The following is a 14635-nucleotide window of genomic DNA, read 5'->3' as shown; positions in this document are numbered from 1 at the left end:
AGAGCAGAGCTTGTTGCTTCTATAAATGTGCTGTATGGCCCATTGCCTATGTCCAGCTCTCCAAGCTACTGGCTGCTTTTCCTGTGGTCCTGGCACTTGCATCTGTTCCAAATTCTTTTATCACAGGTTTGGAGACTCCATGGGCATGGGTGTGTGTCACACACTGGCAGAGGAGGGAAGGCACTGCCTGAAACCCTGTGGGAAGACCAAAAGGAATTGCTGATGGAGGTTTGTAGAGATCCAGAGGTATGTGGAGACCATAGCAGCAGTAACGAGAAGGAAAAAGCACTTTAATCTTGCCTGAACAACATCCTGTTACAAGGATCACAGGTTCACATTAAACCAAGACCAGAGAACTGCCACACAGGAGAAAGAATGTAACTTTATTTTAAAAAATAATAATTTAGCTCAAACACAGACAGAATTGCAGAGGGTTGATCGAAGGAGGAAGAACAGTATTTACCCACAGAACTTAAACCAGACCAATTTCATTCTTTTGTAGATGATACTTTCAGTGCCCTTCCCTGTCCACAGCTCTACTTCAGGTCCTCACTTGTATGTAAAGGAATCCTGACTCCTGAGGTTCTTGGTAACAAGGCAGAAAAGAAACAATCTCTGCCACACATGAAATGCTATTCCTACCTCCAGAGCCTCCACAGAAGATCCAAAAAGCCAGAAGAGCAACACCAGCATCTAAACCAACGCGCGATACAAAGGGAACAACTTGCAGTCCTCCCTGGAAGTCTACCTACCCATGCCCCATTCCCAGCGTCCTGGCCAAGTGCTTCCACCCACGCCTGAATCCGCGCCCCCACCCACAGGTGCTGTACACAGAGGTGTGCACACAGGCCTTTGCAATACTCCTCCCTCCCCACTCTCTTCTCATCCAGACCTGCTGATCTTTCACCTCTCTCTGTGCCTGCGTGCCGTACATTTCTTGGCACAGCAGCAGTTTGTTTCACAGTGACAGGATGTGCCCTGGAACATGCTGAGCCACTACTGCAATTTCTTCTCTTCTGTGAAGTGGCCTTTCATGCAATTGCCGTTCTGATACACAGGGCTGGCCTTCTTCCTTCTGCACCACACCACAGACTTGTAGAGGATGAATCCAATACTGGCCAGACACAACAAGAGAAGAGCCAAAATGTCCAGGCAGAAGTACTCGTATAAGGAGAGGTCATAGACAGCAGGGCGAAGATATGGTGCCCCATCGTGACGAAGGATGTACTCGAGCCAATACACTGTCCTATTGAGAGCATGCATCGGTCTGTCCAGGTGCAGAGCCGAGATGATCTTGGCTGCTTTTCTGTAGCTGCAAGGGAAGAAGACAAGAAGTTATCCTTCTGACAGGAGCTTCATGGCTGAGAAGTTGTCTGAGGTGACCAGTGGTGCTTTCAAGTCCCAAATAATACCTTGAAAAAGTGGCAAATTTCTTCCATGATTCTCTTCATATATGCCTCTGAAAGCAACTCTGATGGCAATCGTTAGCCATGGCAGCATAAGCCAGAGAGTATCTTACTTTGTGGTTTGTTAACAAGACTGGCAGTTCAGCTCACAAGTACCTGCTCAGTGGGTTTGTGTGGATTGTTGCTTTCTGAGGGGAGTTTGCACCCAAAGACCTCACCCAGCATCGAGCAACAGTTGCACACTTGATAACTGGCCAAATCCTTCAAGGTACTGAGTTGCAACACCTTAACAACTTACACTGAGGTCAGTAGTTGAGAGCTCCTAACAGGCAACAACAACAACAAAATCAAGCCCTCAGACAGCATTTCAAACTCTAGCAGTTGCACGTGCCCTGTTAGAAAGCAGGAGCCCTGTGTCACTTGTGCTGCAGCAGATCTAGGAAAGGGCAGAGTATCTGGTTGTCAGAAGGAACAGTTGGAGCATTACCTGATGTCCATTCTCTGTGCTGTTTCTACAGAAAGCTGTTCGGACAAGACCAGGGAGATCCCAAAGTGAGGTTGCAATCTCATTTTCCCTGATGACAGGCTGGCATTAAAAGGAGAAGTTTGTGCCTCAGCATCTCGGAAAGCTTTCTAAGAAAATTACAGTCAGAGTCAAACAGGACTAGATCATGCTCTCTGACAGCAAATGCTGGAGTATCTCCTCCTGGACCTGATCTCAAGATTTGGAGGCACTAACATGTCTGGCCAGCTGCTTGCAACTCTGCTTGGTCCAGAAGCCACCACAGGTTGTGTAGGTGTCAACACAAAGACACACTGGTCCCTACATACAGTCTGCACCAAGGAAGAGCTCAATGCTTCTGGATACCTCACCTGGGGTCAGAGGTAACTGTGACGACAGCTTGGTAAAGATCCTCTTCTTTCACTCTGCTCCAGTCCATGAGGATACCCATGCCCTTTGCCTGTACTCTGGTCATGATGTCAAACTGGTCCCCATAGAAAGGAAATCCCACCACTGGTACACCATGATAAATTGCTTCAAATACACCGTTCATTCCGCAGTGGCTGACAAAGGCTTTCACATTGGGATGGCCTGCAGGCAAAGAAACGGCAGCAGGTCAGTGCCTTCCATGCTGAAACAGGGCTACTGCTAGCTTCTTCAACACACAGCCTTGGTATATGTTTAGGGAAAACCAAGCATGCTAAGCAGAGAGGATGTTACCCTTTGGGAACACACCTGGCTTTTGGCAGCCCAAAACTTGCTGAGTAGTGCCTGGAGGAGGAGGGAGATAGGGGCCAAGATGCAGCTTCAAGCAGGCATTAGGTGAGGACCATGTTTTGTACAGATCAGGCTCACAACAAGCAGCAGACTTAGACCCACACAGGTGCTGTTGTCCTTGTGTGTCTTTGCTGTGGTTTGGGCTAAACTCCAGGGATGTTGCTAGCAGCACACACACACACACAGCCCAGCCTTACCTAGCAGGTCATTCTGGGGCAGCCACCCCATCATCAGCGTATTCTCACCCAGGTTTCTTGGCTTCTGCCCAAAGTATCTGTGGGAGGAGATAAAGGAGGGGGAAAAAAGGGAAAAGAAACACACAGAGAACAATTATAAATTCAATCAGATCAAGAAGTGGAAACAAATTCTGTGTTTTGAGATGAATCACCTCTCAATATTGATTTTCATCCAGCTAGAATTAAAAGGAATCCCATTCCCTCCTCACCTCCACACCACCCTCTGTGGGAGGCGAGCAAATGCGCCAGCCATCTTCTCCACCAAATCACTTGGAAGGGCTCGGATCCCAATGCCAAAGGAGACAACAACAACACCCGCATCTGCTGCTTCCACCCAGAGACGCAGACCCTGTGGGAAAAAACACAGAGGTGCCTTGAAGTCTTGTGGGAGAAAAGCCCTTCCCACTGTTGTTTCTGCCAGTAGAAAGTTATCCATGAAGGATGATACCAAATCTACCTGGAGCACAAAGCTATGTGGTTTTCACCACGCAACAAACTCTAAAACTGCTGTGATTTCTGCACCCAGCCAGGCAGAAATTATTTGAGTACCTGCTGGGCCTGGGAGCTTGCAGGGAGGTGTCCAAAACTTGCATTTCATAGCATTACCTCCTGCTTTGGGGGTAACACAATTGCTCATTGGCGAGGAGAGCTCTGAAAACATAGGGCCCACATAGGAGCAGCCAGAGCAAGAAGGAAATTGGAGTAAAAAGAGGAAGGCTATTTTCCATCAGTACTAAGGCAGGAGGCCTGTCAGGGTCTCCAGCTGTAGGCTGATGCAACAGACAAAACATCAGGCAGGCAGGGCTGGGAAGAACCTCTCACTGGAGATTCCTCGCTAACTCTCCAATGTCAAAGGCTCCTGGAGGTGGCAGAAGGTTTTGCCATCTTGCCAGGAGAGTTATATCCATCCTTGACAGTTACTTGCAGGTAGCAGATTTAGGTTTTGGTCACTAGGCAGAGAGGTAGCTACAGCTCCAGCAAAACCCACAGTTTTTTGTCCTTCCTTTAGAGGCTACCTGTAATGCTACATAAACAGGTGTGTGTCTAGAATAGAGTCCATACTTTTTTCAACTGGTGCCAGAAGGCTGCAGGGAGAAGAAATCAGCCACTACAGCTGCTGTGGAGCAAACACAGACTGTTCCCTTTTATGCCAGGCTGGGCTGAGCCTATTTCTCATTATGGATTCTGTCCTGCTTCAAGTTTCCCATATATCACAGTCAGCAGCATTTTAGGGAAGTTTCATAAAATCTGTCTTTGAATATGAATACTTCCTTGAAATAAACACCGTAGAAGAACATGAAGGGCAAAAAGAAAAAAATTCTTCCTGTTATTAAAGGAAAGAAATAGGATGATTAATTCAGAACAGCTTATTTATAGTGGTCTACAGGTTGGGGGATCATAGTACAGAAGAATTACAAAGCACATTTTACTGTTACTCTCTGGGGATATTTGTCCTTTGTTTTATGCTTCAGAGACTCAAACCTATCTTTGCAGAAATGCTTAAAAAAGCCCTAAAACAACCCGACAACCAAGAATAAAAAAGTTTTCAACTGAGGGATTTTGGTTTCTCCATTCTCTTGAGTTTCACATCCTTTGAGCAATACAACCACTAAAACTGTTAAAGAAGAGAAAGTGCTAGTTTTACTTTTCTAAATAAAAGTACAATGACTCATAAAATAGATGATTATGTTATCCATTATAATTGGGCCTTAACATTCGACTGTCAGAAACAGTACTGAAGTTGCTAGGGAAGCATGGTTCTCGCCATTTCTCAAATACATATCTGTATTTCCTAATTAGAGGAACTCGCAATCACGGTGTCTCAAATGCAAGGAAATAAACACCTTAATTGCATAACTCTGCTCCAGTTCAGATGGGAGATTCCTTAAGCTACAGCTAGACCTACAGAGGCCCTCTCTTCTGCTGGCATCCCACAACCTGGACACAGACATGCCTGCCTGCTAGCATGAAAGCCACCACCTACTGCAGGGTTCCGGACTTATCTCCATCATTCTTCCCTTAGGCGCCCTGGGATCTGTTCTGGAAGCTGTGAAGCACATGAGTAATGCCCTAGCAAACAACTCCCTTCTTTATAAGGCAGGCGTGTATGTGGCCAGATTGGACCAAGCCAGTGTTTTGCAAGAGCTGTGAGGCAGCCACTCTGACACAGCTTTTGGAGCACCCTACATGCATTGTGTTATCTGTATGTCGTGCCACAGAGGAAAGGGTGATGTGCAGCCGTACACATCTGGAGAACTTCTGTTCTAAAGCACCTGACCTCACTTTTTCCTTTCAACTGGAAAAAATTGGCACCCACAGTCTCTATTAAAGCTGCCATCAGAGATCTTGACAGGCCTCTAATCACTTGAAACTCAAATCTTATCTCTATTTCAGTCCCTTAGTCAGGACAGCAGGGCAACCTGACTGCCCAAGTGTCATTATCCAGGTTTATTTCCCCCCAGTGTTTGTAAAAATGGTAAGGCAATGGGAGGAATGGCAGACAGGTCCTGCTCTGTTCCAATATTGTCTTCAGTTGGAGGCTTTAAGAGCTTGTCCCTCCAAATTTATTACTGGGGATAGTGAGGTACAGGCTAAAGAAAGCCTCCTGGATGCCTAGTGGGTTTTCCTTCAGGGCTGGACCATGAGAAAAAGGGGATGATATGCTTCAGTTTTGTACGCTTTGGGATTCCACACTGAATTTGATGAAGGAATAAGCACAGCTCTCTCCTATAGGTTCTTAAGACTACAGTTTTGAGGGCAGAAACACCCTGCAAGAAATAGGATTAAGGAGGAAATTCTGGATTGACATAAATGAGTGATGAAGCAATGAAGACTAGTTGTTCTTCCCATTTCCGCTTCAAGTATAGGAACAAAATACTTATGATCAAGTCCCAGGGGCAACACTGCCAATTTAGGACTTCCACACACCATTTTACATGGACAGTGAAGCCAAATCCCACTTCAGAGCAGACAACGTAATTCTACATCCTCCCTGCAACCCTACTGTCCTCAGTGTTCCCCGTCTCCCTGCTGCACCCAAGCACTAAAACACAGCTGCTTTCCAGACTCCTAGGGCTTCAGAGCTTTTACAACATTCTTCAAAAGAAGATTTGCACTGAATAACTCCTCAGGTTAATGTGCAATCACAGCTGCCCAGCAAAGACCTGGGGGTGCTGGTTGACAGCCAGCTGAATATGAACCAGCAGAGTGCCCAGGTGTCCAAGAAGGCCAACGGCATCCTGGTCTGCATCAGAAATAGTGCAGCCAGCAGGAGCAGGGAGGTGATTGTTCCCCTGTGTTTGGCACTGGTGAGGCTGCACCTTGAGTACTGTGCTCAGTTTTGGGCCCCTCACTACAGGAAAGACATTGAGTTGCTGGAACATGTCCAGAGAAGGGCAATCAAGTTGGTGAGGGGCCTGGAGCATAAGTCTTATGAGGAGCGGCTGAGGGAGCTGGGGCTGTTTAGTCTAGAGAAGAGGAGGCTGAGGGGAGACCTTATCGCTCTCTACAGCTACCTGAAGGGGGGTTGTAGTGAGGTGGGTGCTGGTCTCTTCTGTCAGGTGGCTGGAGATAGGATGAGAGGAAATGGCCTCAAGTTGTGGCAAGGGAGATTTAGGTTGGATATTAGGAAAAATTTCTTTACTGAGGGGGTTGTCAGACATTGGAATAGGCTGCCCAGGGAAGTGGTTGAGTCACCATCCCTGGAGGTGTTCAAAAAGTGCATAGACAAGGTACTCCAGAACATGGTTTAGTGGTGGAGGGATCCAAACATGGATGATGGTTGGACTTGATGATCTTGAAGGTCTTTTCCAACCTAAATGATTCTATGATTCTCAAAGCATTCCTGCACTTACCACTGGAAGGGGCTTTGCAGGCTCAGCGAGGATCCCACCTGTGAAAATGACGTGGGGCAGTGTCGGACGGGGAAAGTCCAGCACCACATCATTACAGAGGAAAAAGAGACTAGTTCCATGGACAAGGTCCAACATGGATGTCTTGGGCTCCACCCTATGCTTCTCCATGAGACGTTCAAACTTAGGCAGGATGACCAGCTTTGTAGCCACACGAGTGATCATGTAGACTAGGAGATTCCAAGTCCTACCAAAGAAGCCCATCCTGTCTGTCATCAGGGAGTTGAACTCAGGGACATAGGCAATGGGTGAAGTGGCACCAATCTCCGCTGGGAACCAGAAACCAGTGGAGATCACAGCATATTTGACGTGGAGGATGTGGGCCAGGATAAAGCCGCACATCTCATTGGGGTCCACCAACAGCAGGTCAAAGTGCTCACACTGGAGTTTCTGCAGAAGGGTAGAGTTTCCCAGCACTAGGTCACAGTTTTCCAGGTACTTCTCCAAAAAGGAAAACATCTCCAGAGAGGTCATCTTCCCCTGGAAGACACGCTTTATCTTCTCCTGCACCCAGGCATCCGCACTCTCTGTACTGAAGATACCCCAGTACCTCTGCACACGGAAGCCAGGCAGGTAGGTTTCCACATCCCGACCCTCATGAAGAAGTAGCACAGGGTCATGGCCCCTGTCAGTCAGTGCCTCTGCCACTCGCATAAAGACTCGCAAGTGGCTGTCAAAGACTATGGTGGGCATGATCAGCACCTTGGCACAGTGCATTGGCTCTGGAGTGAATGCAGCCACTAGGAAGAGAAGAGCAGCAGGGCATGGTAGCACCATCACCTTCATCACTGCAAGGAGAGAAACATGCCATTAATATAGTATTAAATGCTCTGTCATGTACTTGGACAACTAACAACTGGGATTGTAGCTGCCAGCCAGAAGCTCACGAGCTGGGAGAGGAGAGCAGTCTGGAGTTCATCACTGGAGAAAAAAAAACAACCAACAAATCAACAAATACCAAAACCCAATTTTTAAAAAGCCACAAAAGATTAAAAAAAAAATAAAAAAAAAAAAGTCAGATATCAGGGTGTATCAGGGGAGATTTCCAGAAATTCAAAACCTCTCCTTTGTAGTCCTAAGCCTCAAAAACTAGCGGACTGACTTGCAGAGAGTTAGAGAGGCAGAGTGGCTGGAGGAGCTCTGCTGGGTCTCAGCACCAGCAGAGACACTTGCTGCTCAATCCCCCGTTACTGCTACAGAACAGGCACAGCTGGATTTCATTTCTATTTCTGCCCAGCCAGAATGGCTGGTTCCCTCTGAGCCCTTGATGTCTGTGCAAGCTCACTGGGAGGCCTGCAGAGCCTGGTGGAAATGCCGAGACGCAGACTGCGGCTTTGGCCCTCGCAAGGCTGGCAAACCACCTTGCTCAGCACAGACAGGGTGGGAGTGAGCCCAGGTCACAGCAGGACCCTCCAAGAGGAACCGCAATCCCAGAGAGTGCAGCAGGGATCTGGACAGAGAGCTGCTCTGCTACAGATCAGCTGTGGGATGATGGGGAGACTTGGGGAAAGAGCTGGGAAGGGAAAGCAGGTGCCAGGATGCTGATGCACTGGAAGAAGGCAAACCCAGAAAGCAGCCCCACAGATAACGTGCAACACCCGTGGCACACTGATGCCCCTTAGTCACACTCCTACGGCTATCATTCCATTCCTGGTTTGGTGAAACACCCAACATTTTTGTTGTGTAAGGGATGTTGCTACATCACTGGAAGCGAACGCGCCTCACCCACACCTTACATTATTTTAGGAGAAGAATTACATGATAATTATTTGGGAATAGTCAGAAGCAGAGCTGTGTCCTGAGGACCCAGTTCAGACATGCTGGGAAGGGTGGGGGGGGAGAAGTTACGATAGGAACAATTATAAGTGGATTTTGGATGGCCCCACACACTAAGCCCCAGGAGGACTGCACGGATGTGGTAGAGAAGAATTTGGTACAAGATTTTCTGCCAGTCTCTCCACTATTGCTTGATCAATTAAGAGGCAGGAAAGAAAGTCCCAGATAAGATCCTGCTAAATACCATCTTCAGACTCCCCTCAGCAGCTGGATATCTGTGGCCAGAGATAGCATGTGGGGGTGCAGACATGGGAGAGTAAAAGTGCCATACTCCCACCGCATTGCTTTCCTGTGGGGACAGGACATGAGAAAGAAACAGAGCAGTCAGTGGCTGAGACCCTACGCTGTTTCACAGGCAACTCCTACCAGTGCTTGGACTCCCACCCTTCCCACCCAGGGCCAACTGGGTGGCTGTGCCTGCCGAAGTGATGAGAAACATGAGAAATGCTAGCAGATACCAAGGGGGTAGTTGGGCCCACAGAGCATGAGCTCCAGGAGGATGGACACAAAGGTGATGGGCTGGAGAGAAGAGAGCAGAAGCCCCGCGAGGAAAGTAAGGATCTGCCCAAAATCCTGCCTCCCTGCCAGCAGGAACAGGCTGGCCCATGCCAGCAGCGCTGGCCACCAGGGAGCTACAGCCCACAAAGTTGGTCTAGTTCTCTGCTTACTTGAGAGGCCCAAAGGGGATTTATCCTGCTCAACACCAGAGAAGGTAAAGCATTTGGCTGCAACATTGCACAGCAGATCCAGAGCCCATGCAGCTTCCAGGGGAGAAAGGGAGGGATGGCAGCTCTGTACTGCTGGCCTTCTCCAGGACAGTGGGGAGCTCAGGACAGGCTCCATGACAGGAACAGGTGTAGGCTTGTCCTGGGGCACCTGGTAGGTCATACACACGCATAAGTATGCTGAGAAGAGCAGAAAAAGTGGTTTTATATGTGGGGTGGGGTGTTTTCTCATTGGGCAACAAGATGAAGAAACAGTGCAAGTTATTTAAAGAAAAAATTTGTCACCCATCTTCAGCAAGGAACATGTCCTGCCATGGACCTACGTGCCAGACATTTCTGAGACCCTCAGCTCTGCTGGGACCTGCTGTGGGCTACCAAAATCCAAATGAAAAGTAAGCTGTCAATCTCAGCCCTCAGGCCAGGAGCACATGTTGACACAGGAGACCTGCAAACTGCTGTTGGCTGCTTCATCCCTTCTAACATCAGGAGCAATCCCTAAGGGTGCTGGCCCGGGAACCCCTTCTCCCTGGCCAGGCCACAAGGGAGGCTGTAAATCTTCCTAAGTGGTGAGAGGATGCCAGGCTGCAGGAAGGGACCTTTTTTCCTACCCCAGCTCTACCACCAGAGCTAATCTCTGCTCTGGCCATGCCCAGAGATGTACCCTGGCCACAGCTCCAGCCTTAGATCTGTGCTGGATACATCAAGCAGGGTTCCAACCAGGCACATCGCTGCTTTTTAGTGCTCCTGGGATATAATCAAGGCATAACTATCAGCTCAAAGGGCAGTACTCTGCTCTCCACCCCTTGTTCAGCAACTGGTCACTGTTAGAATCTCAGGTTGATAGCAAAGGGGAAAGAAGACCCAGACCTTATGCACACAAGGGCTAAATGGCCTAGATGAGGGAAGGCTCAAAATCTACCTGCTCGCTTCCCCACTTTACATCTTGCCAACACTGAGAAACAAAGCTGCCCCATAGGCTTTGCAGCAGGATCCTCCAGCAAGGGCAGGTGCTGTGGCCAGCGCAGCACCTTCCGCAGCATGGGGTGCTGGCTGCAGCCCAGCCCTCTGGCTATGGGAGTTCAGAATCCTGCACCCACTGTCGGGCTGCAGGCAGGTGGTCTTCAACAGAAACCTCCAAACCATTGGGCACAGGAACACGATTCTGCAGGGATGAGAATTCACAGCCTGCACCTTGGCAGAGTTGTGAAATCCAGATAAACAACAGATCCCACACTAGATCTGAGAGCAGAGCAGGTAGAACCCCCTCCTCATTTGTGATCTGGAAGTCCTAGGCTAGGGGCTAAATCATAAATATTGCAAGAAATAACACTGCCACTGTAAGGAGAAGGCTTGTAAAGAGAGAATAGACCTTTCCCTGTTTTCATGACAAGCGCTCAGTAAAGCCACGCTGACTGGCTGATTTACACAGAGCAATCCCCCTAACACCACAGTTAACATTACAGCCAGAAGTCAGGGTTCAAGAAAACTATTAAAAAGGCCCATGCCACAGAGGCTTTAAGCTTCACTGCTGCAGTGGGAAGGGCAGGGCAGGCACCCAGGTAAGAGCCAGGACCAGAGCCTGCTGCAGGAGAGGTGGGCAGGGGGAAACCCTCTCATGGCTGCCACTGCGGGCAGCAGCATCCCCCTTCCTGTACACCTGGCCACCCGCAGCTGGTGGGAGTTTGCTTTCAAAGCCACAGCAATGCACTGAAATTGAAATGGGAGGCAGCAGAAAGGGAATAGAGAGAAAACAGCCCTCTGAAACCCCCCTGAGAAATCTCTTAATGGGCTGAAAATTGCCCCTTGATTTTGCCCTATTTAACATGTTTCACAGGGTATGACTTTGATATTGATGGAAGATTACATCAGTTTAACTTAAGTGAAGTAACTGAACAGCTACAGCTCTAAAGATAAACATTTCTTTAATTCTGGTGCCTTTTATTAGGTTGAAGTACTAAAGCCTCTGACAGCAGTCTAGGCAGAGAAGCCCACGAAGAAAGGGCAGGAGACACCAGTGCAAGGACCCTGCCATTTACATCTCTCCCTCTCCTCCTGTATTTTGTATTACCTAGTTACTGCCTAGGACTTGGAAGCCTGTATCCATGGGGCTGAATTATTTCCCCTCCTGCATCCTAGTCTCTATCCAGCTCTTGGTCACAATAAGAAGAGCTGTTTTCACTGTAAACTTCTCAAGAGTTAACAAAGCAGCACAATTAATTTGAAGCCGAAAGGAAAAGGCATCTTCACTTGGATGCTCAAAACTCTTCCCGGAATAAGAGACCAAAGTTTGCCTCACCTGTTGGGTATGATCCAGAAAAAAAACAGGACCATCTGCTACCATCAGGTTGATGGCAGCCAACCCAGTTGTGGCTAATTTATGGAAGCCAAAACTCCATACAAGTAGGTGGGTATGCAGTTCTGAGACCAGTTCTGCCACTGCAGGAAGACATCACACTACAAGCAGGAGATGCCCAGAGGAATCTCTAGTAAAAACCTAGAAGGTACAACACTGTATAAAGTAAACTTAATAAGCATATGTTGAAGCAGGGGAGTCTAACCTCAATCACATCCAACCCAGTGCTTGGTGGGCTTCTGTGCTCTGGTTTTGGATTGTCACAGACTCCTGCTTCACCAGAGTCACCTGGGTAAATAACACTAAACCTAAAATACTAACATTAGTATTACAGTATACTAATACTAGTATTAGTATTTTAGTGTAGAAAACAATGAGCAAGAAAAAAAAGACTCCACTTCAAATATAAGCCTCCCCGGGCAGCCCACAGCCCTGAGTTTCTAAAAATATTGTTCGCACACAGAGTGAACAGTGCACAGATGGTCCGCTCAAAACAGCATACCTTTCTAGCATTTTTCTTTGGACATCTTCATGGTGGCCCACAAGAAACACAAAGAATGAAGAAAACCCAGATCCCCAGAAGACCAAAGGGAACAACCACAGCAGTGATCAGGTCAGCATCAGAATAACTCATACTTTATACCACACTCGGTGCTGCTGCTTCCACACAACAGCATCAGAAGTGTTCTTTTTATCCTCATCCATTTTGGACAACAGTTGATGTAGTCCCCACTCAGTTCCAAGCTTTTGGGACCTTGGCCATCTTCAACACCCTTCCTGGCTCATCAGAGTTTCATGGAGGAAGGTCTACAGGCAAGGTGGGAATCTGTGGGCCAGTGGGAGGCTGGCAGTCCATAGGTCACAGCCAGGGAACCATGGTACTAAAGAAAACACCGGTCTGTAACAACTGAGAAAATAAAGATCTGTATCTCAGCTATCAAGGTATTTGAAACTACACACACCTTCAAGAACTTGAGCTGGGGGATGGTGTCAAACACCGCAGATCTGCTTTCCCATTTGGCCTCTTGTCATACATTTAATCTGTCCAGGTGGTAAGCGAGCTTCCTCCTACTCCATGTCCACAGGCTTCCTGGTTGTCTTCTGAAAGGGACAGAAGTGATTTGTGACATGACGGTGCTCTGCAACAGCAAGTTGTTCCAGATGGCCTTTTCCCCTCAACTTGCAGCACGGTTGCCAAGACAGAAGTGGCTGATGTGAGGCCATGCTCCTTGTGAGCGGTCTCAGGTCTGCAGTGTGGAAGTACTTAAGAACATTATTTGTAATCCCTGGATGCAAGAGACAGAAAGGCTTGGGGCCATTTCCAAATATTCATGTGAGCCATAGATCTTGAAGTGAGAGCACACAACAGTTCAGTGCACGTTTTGGTCTTAAGAAGGGGTTATGTCTGCATGACAACCAAGTTGAACAAGTTCTTGAGACTGCAGAGAAAACTGGAGAGATACAAGTGACCAAACTTTAGAGAAGCGGTCAAGAGGGGTGGAGAGGAAAAGAGTTTTCCATTTACTGCCCTGTCATTTCAGCTTCTTTCTGCAGAGAAGTGTCACATTAAAACAAAAGTTATTAAACATCCCAGAAGGTTGTGAAACCTTGTGTAGCAAGCACTGGGGATTGATAAAGTCCTGACAGACAAGTCTGATCACATTTGACAGAATTACAGAAGTGGAGAAGCTAGAGATGAGTCTTATCTTCAATGAAGCAATTGACACCCTCACGTAAAAAAAACAAAACAAAACAAACCCCAAAAAACCCCCAACAAAACAAAACCAATCCCCCCGCAAAAAACCCAAACCAAACAGCTCCTTGGCTCTGAGCGCACCGGAGGAATGAGACCTGGCTGAGCGGCCAAAAACAAAGGTTGAGGAGGGATGCATAGGAAGAAGAGGCAGAACAAGAGAGGGAAGACACTCCTGAGATCTAATCTCCTAGAGGAAGATGAAGCAAGTCACACGAAAGCGCTTTGAACATTTGTCCAGGTGCCAAGGCTCTGATCCTGCACAGTTAAGCAGATGCTTAACTCGTGCCCTTCAGTAGCCCTGTTGAAGTCACACAGGCTCTTCACACAATTCCCGGCAGTCAGGGCCAAGCTGACAGCTGGGAACTCAGACCGTTGCCCTCCCTCCCTTCCTCCCTCCCAGCAGCAGAGAAGCGTTCAGGCGCCTCTGCCATTAGCTCAGAAAGTTCGATCCAGCCCTTCAGCGTTCTGCCGGGGCGCCACCGGCGGCCGTGCAGCACCCGCGGGCGCTCCCACCGCCTGCGCCCGCAGCTCACACTGAGCGAACCCGTCCGCGCAGCCCACTGACCCCGCTGCCGCCGCGAGCGCCCGGGGGCAGAAGGACCCTCCTGCTCGCACGGCAGCCGGGCGGGACGGCCGGCGGCGGGGCGGACGCCGCAGCTCTGGGCCGCGCTCGCACCGGCGGCGGCGGGGCGCTCCCCAGGGCTCGCCGCGGGCGCCCCGACAGAGAGGTGGGGCCGAGAGCCGCCCCGGCGGGACGGGACGGGAAGGGAAGGATGGGGCGGCGGGGGTGAGGAGCACCGGCCGCAGCTGCTCCCGCGCCGGCTACCTCTCGGACCGCCCGTCCCGGACCCCTCCGCCTCGCCCGCCCCGCCGGCAGCCGTGCCGGCACCCACCTGCAGCGAGTCCCGCTGGGAGCGCGGCCCGAGTCGCGGCGGTGAGAAGGGAGTAGCCGCCGCCCGCCCGCCTTCCCCTTTCAGGCCGGCCGGCGGCGGGCGCAGGCGGGGCCGGGCGGCGCAGCCCCGGCCCAGGGGCCGCACCCACGGGCCGCCCCGCCCGCCTGGGCCGAGGCAGGCGCTCGGCCGCACGGAAGCAGGGCGAGAGGGTCGATGGGGGGAGCACGGAGAGCCGCCCCC

The 14635-nt window shown here is 49.6% G+C and overlaps 1 protein-coding gene across 1 annotated transcript; it reads right to left on the bottom strand.

The window, feature by feature from the left end:
* Positions 1-283: 283 nt before the first annotated feature.
* Positions 284-14477, bottom strand: LOC104315039 (2-hydroxyacylsphingosine 1-beta-galactosyltransferase). The gene is made up of 6 exons (XM_069796457.1): positions 14396-14477; positions 6776-7620; positions 3131-3270; positions 2883-2959; positions 2280-2499; positions 284-1312 (listed from the first exon to the last, which is right to left on the bottom strand). The coding sequence occupies exons 2-6, from the start codon at positions 7616-7618 to the stop codon at positions 997-999; spliced, it is 1596 nt and encodes a 531-aa protein (XP_069652558.1). The 5' UTR covers positions 7619-7620; positions 14396-14477; the 3' UTR covers positions 284-996.
* Positions 14478-14635: the final 158 nt, after the last annotated feature.

Source organism: Haliaeetus albicilla, chromosome 11 (genome assembly GCF_947461875.1).
Source record: "Haliaeetus albicilla chromosome 11, bHalAlb1.1, whole genome shotgun sequence".
NCBI lineage: Eukaryota > Metazoa > Chordata > Aves > Accipitriformes > Accipitridae > Haliaeetus > Haliaeetus albicilla.
The sequence above is the reverse complement of the archived record's forward strand: the minus strand, read 5'-3'. Positions and strand labels throughout refer to the sequence as shown.